The sequence below is a fragment of the Vicugna pacos genome, chromosome 24 (assembly GCF_048564905.1).
Source record: "Vicugna pacos chromosome 24, VicPac4, whole genome shotgun sequence".
NCBI lineage: Eukaryota > Metazoa > Chordata > Mammalia > Artiodactyla > Camelidae > Vicugna > Vicugna pacos.
In genome coordinates, this window is record NC_133010.1 from 2881765 (window position 1) to 2897369 (window position 15605).

General features: G+C 40.8%; 1 protein-coding gene across 4 annotated transcripts in view; it reads left to right on the forward strand.

Moving 5' to 3' along the window:
- The window catches only part of LOC140688965 (uncharacterized), a 56141-nt gene that overhangs the window by 22755 nt on the left and 17781 nt on the right, over window positions 1-15605 (forward strand). Inside the window, exons 2-3 of one of the 4 annotated variants that reach the window (XM_072948943.1) lie at window positions 7040-7160; window positions 7945-8651. The exons of 1 other annotated variant lie outside the window; for it this stretch is intronic. In XM_072948943.1, the coding sequence (XP_072805044.1) occupies window positions 7040-7134 (95 nt within the window). In that variant the 3' untranslated portion in view covers window positions 7135-7160; window positions 7945-8651. Of the gene's footprint in view, window positions 1-4659; window positions 4755-7039; window positions 7161-7944; window positions 8652-12274; window positions 12302-15605 lie in introns of those variants that run through there. 2 more of the 4 variants (XM_072948947.1, XM_072948945.1) reach the window with 2 other exon arrangements.

Genomic DNA, 15605 nt, shown 5'->3' on the forward strand with positions numbered 1-15605 from the left:
ACCTGCAGAATTAGGTGCTTTACCAAGTAAAGCAGCTTAGAGCAATCAGAAAAATCAGTAATATGATGAGATATAAAAAGAATATAATATCTTTTATTTCTGAAACTTTTCTACGTTAAGTTGTGTAGAGCTAAAATTAAGTTTCAAGCACAAGGAGTTAAGAGTTTAGGTGGTTCTGTGGGGTCGTTATTCAGGGATGTGTCTAGATCCTGCTGGAGTGGCCGAATCTGGCAGGAAAAGACCCAGAGCCAGGATTTGTCATCCTAGGATGTCCTCCATAATGGTTCCATGTGGGAGTCCATGATTGGATTAACAAGTTGTAACACACCCCAGCCGCCTGTCAACTTTAAGAAGAAAAAATGTGCTTAGTAACTGCTTTTAAGCAAGCACCTGTGCATCCACACTCCTGTCTCCTTGCCATAAAAAGCAGAGACAATGCCTTGCTTGCATAGTTGAGGTTTTAGATAGCACTCTGCTCATTGTACAGCAATGACCCAGGCCCTCAGCTATAAACGCTGGGCCTGCGTGGTGTTAGATAGTCTATTAGCCCCAAAACAGGGACCTGGCTGGTCTGGTGTTCTGCTGTGTAATGAACATGTCTAAAGAATGCATCTTGTTCCCTCTCCCCAAGACTTCCCTATAGGTACACTAAGCCTTTGTACTTATGGTGGATTCTACAATCTCTGTCTCATCCTGTCTTTCCCCAAGTTTCTGTCTACTATCACACAACTGTTAATGACTTTTTCCTTTGATTATACACAATAAATATGGAAGCATTTGAGAGACTCGTGGAGTTGGCTCCCTAATCCCTCTTGCTTTCTTTCCTTTTTCCTCAGTCTTGAGTAATTCATTCCGTGTAGGTAAGATTTCTGCCAGCCAGAACCCACAGTTCCAGGTGAGAAGGATGCAGGCTTTATCTCTCCTACCCGAGGGAGAGAGAGAAGATAATTGAGATCTGCTTCCCCGTGGTCCCTTCCTGCCCCAGGGCCACTCCAGTTCACCTGCAGCCTTCTGGCCTCTGCTCTCAGGGCCTCTGTCCCAGGACTGACCGCAGCCTTTTCTTCCCTTGTCAACATTTCCTGTGCCTTTCAGAAGTTGGTCTGTTTTCTGGAATTTAACCCTGGCAGATGTGATGGTGGTCAGCGTGCTGGTGGGCAGTAACTTGGGGACTTCCAGGAGCTATCTTGATTCTCCTGAGTCTCTCATTCGTGGTTGAAGAACTGTCGAGCACCGTAGGAAACCCATTCACGTGAGGTCAACACAGCATTGCATCACTTTCATTTTATTTTTGAATTTTCAGTGGAGAAATTATTTGTAGCAAACTGTTCCAGATCTTTGGCCTCCTGCTTTTCTCACCACAATTTCCTTGTTGGCTCTGGCGCTTGTTTTAAGAACCAGGTTTCTTCTCTGGTCATTTGTACCAGCTGGGCTTGCCGAATCCTTGATTTGCATTTGAAGCAGAATGCTTTTTCGTGATGTCAAACTGATTTTCCTTGTCATGTCTGAATATTTCGTGTACACTCAGCAACTGTTTGAAGTGAAATGCTCTTGTCCAATTTTGGTTAACTCACATTTACTGATTCCTGCTTTCATGCTGAGGGCAGTTTCTTCTTCCTGTAATAAAAGTTAGCAATTTGCATTTACTATGGGAAGGTACTAGACCGAGGTGCTTTTGTTCTTAACAGTTTTAATACAATTCACCCATTAAAATGTACAGTGGATTTTACTCTATGCCCAGAATTGTGCATCCTAGTCAATCTTAGAACATTTTCATCCCCCAACAGGAAACCCCGTATGCATAAACAGACATTCCCAACTTCTCCATCCCCCAGCCCCAGGGAGCCCCTCTTCTCTCTCTGTGGATTTGCCTGTGCTGGACATTTCATGCAAATCGAGTCACTTCATGTAAGTGGAACCGTCTATTGTGACTAGACTTCTTTCACACTGAGTAACGTTTTCAATGTTTGTCCACGTTGTGGCCTGGGTCAGTACTCTATGCTTTGCTATTGCTGAATAATATTCCACTGTATGGCTGAGCCCCTCTGTTTACCCATTCATCACGTGATAGACATTTGGGTTGTTTCTGTTTTTGGGCTCTGACTAGTAATGGCACCGTGAATATTCCTGTAGGAGTTTTTATGTGAACATTTGTTTTCAATTCTCTTACTTGTGTGCCCAGGAAGCAGAATTGCTGGATCACTTAGAAATCAAATGTTCAGGTCTCTGAGGACGTGCCAGGCTGTTTTCCAAACTGGCCACGCTGTGTTACGTCCTCACCAGCAAGGGCTGTGCGCTCCGCTTCCTCTGTGTCCTCATTAGAGCTTGTTACTCTTTTTCTGATTATAACCTATTGTAGTGAGTGTGAAGCGGTTTCTCCTAGTGGTTTTGACTTGATTTCCTTTAGAGCTAGTGTTATTGAACATTGTTTCATTGTGCTTATTGGCCATTTGTTTATTTTCCTTGAAAAATATGTTTTCAGATCCTTTATTCATTTTTTAATTGAGTTGCCCTTATATTGTTGAGCTGTGGAATTTTTTTTGTTTGTTTGAGATACAAATTCCTTATCAGATAAATGATTTGAAAAAATTTTCTCCTCTCTGTTGTTTTTCCACTTTCTGGATGGTGTCCTTTGAAGCAAAGTTTTAAATTTTAATGAACTCCAATTTATCTCTGTTTTCATTTTTCCTTGGGCTTTTGGGGTATTATTTAATATCTGAGGTATTTTATTTAAAGTTATATATATAAATTAACTTAATTCTTAGGACCGTTCTAGGAGACGGGTGCTGTTGTTGTCCCCAGTCTATGGATCAGAGACTGAGATACAGAGAATTTGACTGACATATCAGTGTCACAGCTACCCAGTGCTGTGGGAATTCAGACCCTCATGTTTTTCCATAGCATCTGAGCTCTTCACCACTCTTTCCAGGAATCGTTAATGAAAAAGTCTTTACTTTTTTGATTTCTTTTTAGTTTGTTTTCTCATTGGGGACCTCATCTCCTCATTGTCCTGACAGAGATCAGTGTAGGTTTATTTTAGGTCTCATGTAGGCAGAAGCATTGCTATCAGTTAACTTCTTTATTACTCACACTCCAGTGATGATTGTTGCTAGTTGACCTAATCAAGTCATGCTTAAGTCTTTCCTGCTCATGACACTAAAAACAGTCATGACTTACAGAATGCTCAAAAAAGAAGGTACTTGATTGATTTTATTTTGCCAACCAATCAAACCAATCAAATAAAAAGCCCGGTGTTGACACAGACTATAAGCCCTCCAGAATAGGGTCACTGTCTTCCTTGTGTTTCATTTGTTGGGTCACAGTGTCTGGATAGTGCCTTGCTGTCCAGCAGTTTTGTGAGGATTCGGTGCTCGTGAATCATTGTAAGGACAGAATTTTGACAAAAGACTGTGTTGTTCATTTCACGAGGGAAAAGGTAATATAGAATTACTGCTCAGATATGTTTTAAAATTAAGCTTTGAATTTTGAGAATAGTTCAAAAAACCATAAGAAGAATTTTTTCACTAATTTTAGATCTATCTTAGACACATTATGGTTACATAGCAGAATAATTTATCAACTAGATTTAACAAGAGGAGTGTAATATTGATTACTTGTTTTAGTTGAAATATTCTACCTGGGATAAAGTAATCAGTGCCCATAAATGAACAAATATGTTTGTATTTCTATGCAACATGGGTGCAGACTTCATATGTTTCTATATAATATATATGACTGTGTGCTTTATTCTTTCTGTCAGTGTTTTAATAGTTTTTTTTAACAATTTTGTAACTTTAGAATTCTTCTAAGAAAATCACCCCCAATTCTAGTGCAGTTTGTACTGTGTATCCTGTCTTATGCATGGGATTCCACTGTCCCCTCAGTGAGGAATTTCCTCTCCTATTGAGTTAGTAGCAGAGTTAAAGGGACTGTGATTTCTAGGCCTTTGATCTCCATGTGTTTGCAGTTGGCTGTCAATCATGATTTTCCCTTTCCTGAGTTTTCATTGTTCAATTAGAATTTTTGAAAATAACTATTAATATGTTGCATTGGTCTCCCTAGAAAATTGACGTGTTTGTGCTTTTCAGTTTTCAATTAATGAAAAATGAAAATGCACTCTTGTTTTTAAGTAGTCCTTTTTCACTAGATATTTGTTTATATCTTTATTGATAAAATAATTTTTTCTGAATGAATGAATCAGTGTGCATGTTTTAAAGGATAAATTACTTTAAATTTTTCTTATTGTAACAGTTATATTCATTGTAGAGAATTTAGAAAATAAGGATAAACATAGCAATAACTTCACAATGGCCTCTAATCTCACCTAGAGATACAGTTGTAAGGTTTGAAATTAATTACAAGTCTTCTCACGTTGTTTTTCTTTTCCAAGTACGTTTTGGTTACTGAGACCCTCGAATTCCCATATGAATTGTAGCACCAGCTAGTCAGTTACTGCAGAGGAGCCCACAGGGATTGTGATCGAAGCCATGTTGAGTATACGGATCGCCGTGGGGAGCACTGCCATCCCAAGAGCGCTGTCTTTTGATAGAGGCATGTGCGTGGAGTGTCTGTCCTGGTATTTAGGTCTTCTTTAACTTTTGTTTCAACAATGCTTTGAGTTTACAGAGTATTATTTTACTTTTTTTCTTTGCCTTTATACAGAGCACAAGTGTGCAAGGTACCGGGATCAGAAGTGTATTTGAACCCCGCAACTTGCTGCCACCATGGACGCTTCGCTCTTGCTTTGCCTGCTGTACAATCTTGCACAGAATAGGATCTCAGTAACTCTCTCTTGAATGAATGATTATATGATTCTAGGATGATGCTTGAGAGTCATTGTGATGATTTTTTTTTCCGAGCCTTTCCCCACTTCTTAACTATGCCCTTTCTCTTCCTTTCCTCCAGCCTGGGTTTCAGCATTCCTGTGGCATTGATTTTTCCTATCTGTGGACTCTTCCTTTCACTGGTTCACGATAATGTTACATGTGGGCTGTGGAAACTTGCTAGATGTCAAGAAACAGCAAATCCATTGTATGCCAGTATTTTTAGAGTGTGTTATTGTTTTATCGATTGAAACTAAATCAGCTGCCCCTTGAACTCTCCCGTGAGCTCTTTTCGCCTTCCTACAGCTGATACTGCTCAAGTTGCTGCATGTGCCCTTTCCCCAGCCTTGGTTTTGGAGTTGAGTAAATCACCATCAGTGACGCCCTCTCTTTAAAAGATGAAGAGAACATTTGCTCCTTCTCCCTGGTTGGGGACTTGGATGAGATGAGGTACCAGATAAAGAATGGAGCCCCACCTCATTCTGACCCCCGCTGTTTCCGTTCCTTTCTCCAGGGGAAAAGAGTACAATACAACAGTATAAAGATTGATTGTGAGCTAATGAGATAGACAAGACAACCGATCATTTATTAAATATCTTTTCATGCTAGAAACAAATGTATTATACACACAAACAGCACACAAATCACGGTAGTATCGTGGTTACAAACGTGGGTCCGAGTTTGAGTCCTGCTCTGGAGTGACCAGTCCTGTGAGATGGAGAAATGGTAGGTCAGCTTAGCCTCTCCAGAACTGGTTTTCTGTCCTGCAGAGACGGGGCTCCCTAGGCGTCCCCCCCCCGTAGAGGTGCTGTGGGGTGTAAATGACGCACGTGGGCAGCCCGAGCACAGCTGCTTATTCCTCGTAAGTGCAGGATCGCATAGCTTTTGCGGTGACGGCTTTATGACCGCCCCGTGTAGACTCTCAGTGCTCCGAAGGGATGCCTTGTGGTTTGGAGATGGGATTCTCACTTCTGTAAATACCCGAGGATAGTGTTATTGGGCCCTGCTGAGTTGAATCTATTCTTTAGAAAGTACATAGTGTAGATATATTTTTCAAGCATGCATGCTTTTTTTCTTTTACTATATAAGTTCTACCCTCTCATCTCTTGGTGTGACTTTTCATGGAATTCAGGAAACAGTCCTAAGCTACCTGCCTCTTCACACTCCTCCGTGGTGGTTTCCTTCCCTGACTAGAAGAGGGTTTTGCATAGGAAATTTTATTTGTTCCCCTTTTCTTGGAGTCTGTCTGTCTGCCCATCTTTTACCTCTCAATCTGTCCATTTATCTACCCACTGATTCTTCTGACATGTTCCAAAACGCATTTCAGGCAGCTTACAGAAGAACCGATATCAAATAAACAGGTGAGAAAATGGGGCCAAATTCATACAGTGAGGCTAGGAGGCGAGACTGTGTGAGGGTTGTAGGCGTGAGACACACGCCTCTTCCCTGTGACTTACAAGATGGACAGCAAGAGTGTGCCTGAGGCTGCCAGCAGACACAGGGATACAGGGCTTGTGGGAGATGCTCACTGGCTGTGAAATAAATAAGTGGCTGAGCTACTTAGGCTTAGAAGAATATTTTGAGTGTCTTCCAAAATCAGAGTATTGCATCTTTTATTTTGTGAGAGTTCTATGTATAGTTGGTTACATTCTATACCTGGAAGTTTCTCCAAAACTCCTCCCCACGTGAGTCCCATGGCTCGGGATTGGGGTGGTTCTGCTTATTGACGGGGGTTGGCCAGAAACCGAAAATGACAGCCTCAGAGAAGCCTGGGATTTGTCAGTTATGTTTTGTCAGTTCTGTAGAGTTCAAAAAATGCTTTCACAGTTTCTCTCCATCTGAGGAAGCAGCGTGCTCTCTTACCGGCATCAGGAGCTCAGGGCCACGGGATGGTGGGGGCTGACTGCACTGCCGTCAAGACAGCTGAGCTAGTCACTGCAGGTGTGGTTCTTTTACATACGGCATTTCATGTTCTTTACTAGAATGTTTCAACAGGAAGTTAATTAAGTGAGTTAATTAACATTTAATAAATATGATCTTTGTTGAAAAAACACTTATAGGCAGAATATAAGCTGTGAAGTCTTTAAAAACGGTTTCATTACTGAAATTTCATTTGGGAAGATACACAGTTTATCTTATAAATGCCTCTCTTTTAAAGTAACAAAGAAACAAGACAGAAAAGGCAAAGGATGATTTCTGTTCTTCCTCTCGGCTTGCAGGTGCCCTCACCTCCAGTGGCATCCATCCAGACACCATCACTGACACTGGCCGTGCTCAGAACTGCCTCAGCCCTGAAGACACTGCTGACAAATAGAAGGGGGCTGCGCCCTGTTACAGCAGGTGCTCTCACTTTGTGGGTCCTTATGTAACTGCATGGTGTTAATCAGGATCGCCCGTTGTACATTGTGTGACGCTGCTGCCTTGTCTCCTAGTTACTTGTTTCTCTAAGTATTCATGTATTATTCTCCAATGCATGGTACTACACACCTGAAAATGCTTTTTTTCAGATGAAAAAGAATGTGCATTTAAAATAATAAGTCTGAAAAAGGGGGCAAAAGGGGCTATCCTGGTCCCGCTAATCAAAGATAATAATTAACACGTTAACGTCTTTTTTCTATCATTTCGTCATTGAGTATCACCTCTGTCATAAAAAACCAGAGATCACTCTGTGCCTGTTTTCTGTGTGGACACCTCCAGTTTCCATTCGGATTTTTATATGTTTTTCTACAATATTCTATCTCCCCTGGCATGATTTTTGATGACCAGTATAGCATTCTGTCTTGTGGAAGCATTGTCCATTTTACTTCGGACTTAAATAAACTTTTATATTCCAAGTATACTTAACTGAAATACAGAAAAGAGAACTGTGGTGGTACAGGAAGGCCCCTAACTCCCTTCCCCTTATTTCCTGAGAGTAAAAGCTGTTGAAAATTGGTATATATATTTCATGACCTTTATGCCTATGACATACATATTTACACAAATATGAGAATTCTATGTATACCTGTGTGTATATAAGCTTTACTGAAAAATAAGGCCATACTATATGTTTTTCTGCAGCTCGCTTTATTCAGTCAGGTGTATATCATAGTTCTCCCACTAAAGACTCACCCGGTCCTTTCAGATAGATTGGAGGGGTCTCCTGATGTGCGGCTGTGGTCTCTTGTCCACGCACACTTTTGGTGGAAGAATGCTGTGGACAAGGCCCTGGACCACGGTGAAACGCCGGCTCCCTCAGTGCTCACAGCTCGCCGTGATTTACTGCATCATTGTCTTGATGGTGGACAGTTAAGTTTTCTCCATTTTCCACTGTCAGAAAGGATGTTTGACTGGCATCCTCCTTGTACAGACATTCCTGTGATCTTGTATGAGTATTTCTTTAGTTAAGGCTTCTTGAAATTTAGTCCCTGGATGTGACATTTACATTCATCACAGACTCCTTTCAAGTGACTCTAGAAATTCCTTCTCCATTGGGGAATGAAAAGATGCACAATTACTTATGTAACCAATTCTCTATTGCTGGATATGATTTCACTTCAGTTTTTCTTCCCACCATTGTAAACAGTGCTGTGTAAATGCCCTGATTGATACATCTTTTTGGACTGAATTTTTCTTTTTCCTAAAGGAAACGATTCCTAGAAGTGGTGTTGAGTCAGTGTGTACGTAGGTTTTTCAGAGTTTACATATCCATTGACATGTCATCCTCCGAAAATGTCGCTCATGGTTTGTTCTCCCACAGATGGACACTAGCTAGAATATCTATTAAAAATATTTGCGCATATGATGAGCAAAAGTGCTTTTTCATTATTTTAGTTTGCATTTGATGACCAGTGAGGTATTGAGCATTTTTTACTCATTAGCCATTTGAATTTTTTAAAATGAATGATTCCTTTTGTCCTTTGCACACATTTAAGTGAGTGACCTTCTTGTTGCTTTGTGACAGCTCTTTGTATGTTATGAACATTAACTTCTTGTCTTCATCAACATGTATCACAGAGCTTTTTCTTGTCATTTCTTGCCTTTCATTTTGTTCAGGAGGATTTTTATTTTGGTTGGGTCTCAAAATATTCTTATGATAGTAAATGTCTTCCTTATGGGTTTTATCTTTGACATTATTCTTAGAAATACTTTCTTATAATGGAATAAATCTCTTCTGTAGGTTTTTTTTAAATCTCTAAGATGGGGATGATAGTAGTACTTGTTAATGTAAGGGTAAGTTGACTTAATAAGAGCAAAGTGTTGTATTTGCTGTTATTAGTACTTTTTAATATTTACATCACGGTCTGTAATTTATCTTGTGGTCCTTATGAGAGGAATAGAATTTATTCTTTTCAGGTGATTCTCTGATTGTCTCAGGACAATTATTGAAGTCATAATTTTCTCTTTGATTTGAAATCCCACCTGTACAAATTACCTATCTACACTAGAGTCTCTTTTTGAGCTCATGGTCCTCCTCTGTCAATCTGCCTTACTTACTCCAGCACCATATCTTACATATTGTAAAAATTTATTTAATAATTGTCAGTCTGAATTTTTTTTGATTCTTTTCTTCCATCTCAAATTTTCTTGTCCATTATTATGACTTTATTATTCCTGAAGAATTCCAAAATATTTTGTTAAAGTTAAAAAAAATCAGATTGGATTTTTCATGGGATTTTTTAGTAAGTTTTGAATTATTTAATGAGAACATACATCTTTACAAAACTGCTTTCCTCCATGCAATTTGTTGATGTCTCTATATTCACACATCTTACTTTACCCCTCAGTACAGTCCTGAAGGTTCTCCATTTAGAACATGGGCATTATTTTTGAATTTATTCCAGATTGTTTATGTTTTTGTCAATTTTGTAAGTGAGAATTTTTTACTATTATATTTTTAAATGCTTAAAACTGACATTTAAAAAGAAAGATTCGGTTTGTAAATACTCACTTTGTAACTTGTCATTTAAACTTGTAAGTATTAAGTACTTGTTCCAGAATCCTTTCTTTTTTGTTTTTAAAAATTTGTGTCCAAGATTCTCAAAATGGCCATAGCTAAGTAGTACAGGTGGGGAGACAAATGGAGAGAGGTAGTGTGGCTCATGTAGAAACTGTGAGCAGTTTCATGGCTGCCTTTAGTCTGGAGGAGCCACAGAAGAGCCCAGGTTAGACCAAGGATGGCTTTGTATGCACTTGAAAGCCAGCTTTCCTGCCTGTATGGTGAAGCCTGGTGGGCGTGGCAGGTAGATATCAAGGTCTGATCAAGGTCATTGACTGCACAGAGCGGTGTGTCTGTGAGAACTGGTGACCACTACCATGGGAAATGCTTGGTGCCAGGAACATTGCAGGGGAGCTGGGGAGCCTGTGTGTTAAGGATTTTCCAGTCCTGGGAGTGGCAAAATCAGATTCTGCATTCAACTCTGAGTTTGAATTCATCCTCTTTAGTTTACTGGTCCTCTGACTTTTGTCAAGTTATATATCCTGTTTGAACTCCTGCTTTCTTGTCTCTCAAAACAGGAGAATTACGGCCTGCTGCTAGAGTGATTGATCAGGGTAAATGATTTGTGTCTATAAGATGCCACATACAGTCACAAGCTCAGTGAGAAATGAGCTGTCGTCTCTTCTTCTGCAACTCAGTGCTTGATAAGTCATCAGCGGAAAGCAAGTCCTAATTTGTATGTGGCGCAAGGAAGAAAAAAACTAACGTCTTGCGTTTCCATGGCAGTACTCTTACTTCTTTGCTTCATGTACCTCTTTCCCCCTTTACTCTCCCCTTTCACCTCCACCACCAAGAGCCTGAGACTCTCTCAGAACACTAGATACAAATTAATTTAAATGTTGGCTCATCCCCATGAAATGACAGTCACATAAAAAAGTGTACACATCCCAGACTTGATTGTATTTGACTTACACACACACACGTACACTCACACACACACACACACACATCAGGCTACTTCCCATTTGCTGAGGGAGAAGGACCACTTTTTCTGAGTTTTCATTTACTGAGAGTGAGAGCAAAGTGTCTTAAGCAGAATTTCGCCTGGCTTCGTGCATGGTTTTTTAAATTGGATTTCTGCTTTGTGTCCATAGAAATATTCTCCTATTAGAAGAGAGGAAGTGGAGACATAGATATTCTGCTGAGATATTGGTGTTATCATATTGGAGTTTTAAATGACTTTAGACAGCATAGAATCGTAACTTTTTATGGGTGAGAATCCATGATGGTGTAACTTGGAAAATAACCTAGGTCTCCTGCCGTCCTGTCCACGCGGGTGAAGAGGCAACTGGGTGGGGGATGGCAGGAATCCTTCTTGCTTGATTTCCAGGGTCTTGTTAGTTTTCATTGCTCAGCTGCCTTTAGTTTATGTCCATGTGGCCTCTCATGGGAAGGTCACTATGTCTTGATAGACTGAGTTACTAATCAGCAAAAAGCTCTGGACCCACTCATATTTTCCAGAGTTTTTCTGCTGACCTGCTGACACTATATATAAATGAGACCTAACAAACTACTGGATATAAAATCTTTATTGTTATCATTTGCCCTCGAGTTCCATAAGAATGGGGTGCTGTCTCAGGCTGTCTAAGGCTAGATCTGAATAAAAATAGGGTGATAGACTGTGCTGCTGGACCCTCCCCAGTCGAATGGGATTTCAACCTTAGTTTTTAGAATCAGGCAGATTAGTTCAAATCTTGTCTTTACCAGTTATTAGCTTTGTGACCTTTGGGAAGTAACTTTACTTTTTTGGGTTCCAATTTTCTTTATTTGTAAATAAGTTCAGTATTTATTTTTGGGTGTTTGTTTTAGAATTGAATGAGCTAATTCCCTCATTTATTCCTAAAATACTGATCACATGGTTCTATGCTGGTGCCTTAGTAGTTGATTACTAAGGGACTCAGCAGTGAGAATGGGGGTGGGGCCCCCTGGATCATAGAGCTTATATTCCAGGATATGCTTGTAAAAGACTGGATTGCAGTGGATTTTTAGTAAATGTCCATTCCCTTCCTAATCCCCATTGATTGTGTATATATCGTTATAATAATATGTGAACAATTTTTTTTTGCAATTTATATCTCTTTGTAGTATTTAAAGAATGTAGCTATAACAAAAATATGTGAAATAAAATGATTTGAATTTTATTTTCCTTTCAATAATCAAAACAAAATAAAATAGAAAAGAAAAGAAAAAGTATTGAAGGAGTAGAAATAATTTTATTTCCGTGGAATCAACTCCCTATGTTAGGTTTTTCCATTGTGTTGTTAAACAGCATATAAAATTGACAGGATGTGACTTCAGTGTTGATAGCTAGGTGAGTATAGTTTCTTTTTGTTGTTGTCTTTGATGAATTATTTGCACTAGATCATAAATGATGTGCATGTTACATATTGGAAATGAGGAAACAGTGGAGACATACTAACTCCAATGCAGTCATTTTGTTACCGAGTCCAAACTTGTTCTGCTCGCCTCATGACAGGCCAATAAACCGGGAGATGAAGTGTTGGAGCAAGGAATAGTGACTTTATTTGCAACGCTGGCAGACCCAGAAGACGGCAGACTGATGTCCTGGAGAACCATCTTCCCCAAGTCAGAATTCTGTCTCCTTTTATACTAAAAAGTTGCGGGGATGTGGTTGCTTGTTGCAAACTTCTTGCTGTATGAATTGTTTGTCCTTTGAATCCGCTGTTCTTGCAGCTGTCCATGTGGATTAAATCATGGTGCCCCTGTAAAACCTCCAAAAAAACCAAGGTTATTCTCTTTTTTGCAACTTGCCATCTCTACATAAGTGCAGATGAGCTAACATTTTTAAAGATCAGGGCCAGGGGAATAGGCTTTCCTGTAGATTTCAGGCTAAAGGAAACTTTCTTTTACAAATCGTGCAGAGCTACCAAGTTTGAGCCTAGAAAACAGGGCACATGTTTAAAGCCAAAGGAATAGATCTAACATAGAGTCAAAATTGTTCTTTTTTATTACAATTCCCTTTTCAGCTTCATAGATAATTTTAGTAAGAAACAGGAGCAATTTTGTATTTTGCTTCTTAATAACCGATTAGTGGGCCAACTACATTTTTGTGAGCAGGGATGCTGTGCGGGTATTGGGGTGACAGCAAACTCTTGTTGGGGGTGGCCGACCCTGCAACATGTGTGATGCCCCATGAGTGTTGGTGAGGGTCCCCCTAGCCAGGGGCTCTCTTCAGGAACTAGCATATGGGCATTGACCTCTGGAGACCTCTTTTTCGGCTGCAGGAATTTCTTTCAGATAACGCGATTGAAAAATCACTCCAGCTGGGGATAATTAGGGAAAAAAGGAAAAGGAAAAGTGTTTGGAGTAGAGTTGAAGAGTAGGACATAAGATCACGGAGACTGAGTGCTTGGCAGTCGAGCCTCGGTAGAGAGGGGAGCAGAGGTGGGGAGGGGCCTGGCTCCGGAACCAGCTCCTGTACCTGTCCCCACGCCCAAGCCACATAGCTTTTAATTGGCCTGGGCTACCTCTCTGGGCTGGATGTCACCCTGGGCAGAACCTTGAGAATAGATGGTAAAGGGTGGGCAGCACTCACCTAGGGGGTCACTGAGGACTAAGTTCAAGTCCACAGTACCATTTCTGGTCATGTGTTTCACTTGTCCTTTATTTCAGGATCTGAGGAGGAGGAGCAAGGAACTCAGTGAGAGGTCCAGGAAGATATCCGACTGTGTTAAGAGAGGAGAGAAAATGTGAAACGGGGAGTGAGGACACTTGCAGCAAAGTAAAATGACTTCACAACTACTGCACAGAGCTGCAGGTGTGAGAGAGCCTAAGCCTGTCTCAGAGTGCAGGGAACAACTGGAAAGGAATGGCAAAATTTCCACTGACAATTGAAATTTTGTTAAATAGACTGCTACTGTTGTTTGTATCACTTGAATGAATGCAGGCAGATTTCTGTGGGTAATTTCAGGTTCACTCAAACCCACCAGCTCCTCTTGCCGCCATCGGGGATGGGCTTTCTCAAGCACAGTGCCCCTCCTGCTTGGGTGGGCCAAGCTGCGGGTCCTCACCTGAGGCTGGGCTGCTGCAGGGCACTGAGTCCCCTAGGCACGGCCTGTGAGCCATGACAGGAACATCTCTGCTCTTGACTGGGGGCCTCCGATTCCCTTGCAGTGTAAGAATGCCGGTGACTGTGTTAGAAGCATACTTCCAAGCTGTCCTTGTCTTCGGCATCCTGAAGCGGAGCCGGGAAGCTTCCGAATTTCTACAGAATGCGGTCTACATTCACCTTCGGCAGGTGAGTGTATGTCCTTATAGAAGTTGAGGAATAACTGCAGTTTTCCTGGAACTTTCTCACCACTAGTCCATCTGATTTTTCTGTGCTAGGATTCACTATGGCCTGCTAAAAACTCTGGAGTGAGATCTTGAAACCCTGATGAAGAGGATTATTTATTTCATTTCCCTATATGATAGACTTTTACTTTTAAAATTCAGAATTTTTGCTTCTTTCAGGAATTTTTGGGGGTGTTGGAGAATCAATTTTGCTCTTACCATCTTTGTGACCTGTTGCTTTGTGCCTCTCAACTGTCTTCTGTCACTTGTGAGGTGGTTCCATTTGTGACCCTGTCCAGGTTGTTCATTTTATAAAACACAAATTCTGTAAAAGTACATTCCCTTTTACTCCGAAGGCATTCCACAAATACTCCTTTAATCTGGGTGTGGTTTTAAGAAGACAGAATCATTAGAACATGACATTGCAGGTTGCTAGTGCAAAATCCCCAAATCAATAGTCTAGCTCAACATCTAAAATCTTTCCAACCTACCTTGGATTTGTAAGGATAAGTGAAGCAGTTTGCTAAGAACTCAAGACCAGGTTTAGAATACAGGCTGGTGTAGCTCAGCAGGTCCATCGAAGCTGATGCTCTGCCAGAGGGTGGAGCTGAGGGGAGAGGGCTGGTCCTGCCCTCCCTGTGCTGACAGTTTCATGGCAAAGACTTTCACCAGGTGAAGAACTTGGAATTTCTTCTAGGAACAGTGGGTCTGAAAAGAGTCCAAAAAGCACGAGAGTGACACAATCCCATTTGTATCAAATAGGGGAGAGTGGCTGTGGGGCCACTTGGGAGACTTGTGAGTCCAGGTGGGCAGTGTTGGTGGCTTCCTCTTGAGCGGTGGGACGGTCAGTGGGTAAAAGCGAACAGATTGAAGGCATGTTAAGATGGTAAAAAGGAAAGGATGAATGCTGTCTGTGAATGTAGGATGGAGTAAGGCCAAGGTTTCTGTGTGGATTAATGAGGTAAATGATGGTCCTCTTTTGCTGTGAGGAGGGAAAGCTGCAGAGGGATTTCTGGGGGAAAACTGATGTGTTCAGCTGTGGGTAAAGTGAAAGACTTTTAAATGTGTGGTCTGGGAGCTCAGGTGAGAGCCAGTAGTGAGTAATGGGAGGGGAGAGGGACTTTCAAATCATTTTGTCTTGTGAACATACAAATAAGTATGGGTAATGACACACTTAACACCTCTATATTCGGGATTTAAAGCCCAGTAACATTTTGCTATACTGACTGCAGAGTTTCTTAATTTTTTTAATAGAAAGAAAAAGAAACAAAATAGTGGAGTTAATGAGCATCTTAGAGTTGATGTGTGTCCTTGTGTGTATTTTGATACCTCATCTGTTTATAACTATAATCTACAAAAAGTTAGCTTGCTTAGCATAAGAGTTAAACAGAGGACCTTAACACACACTGTTGGGGGTTGAAGCTGATCTTCTTGGGCAAATTATGTAGCCTCTCTGTTCCTTAGTTGCATCTTCTGTGACTGTCCCCGGGCCCCTCATCACAGCTGATTTCCTA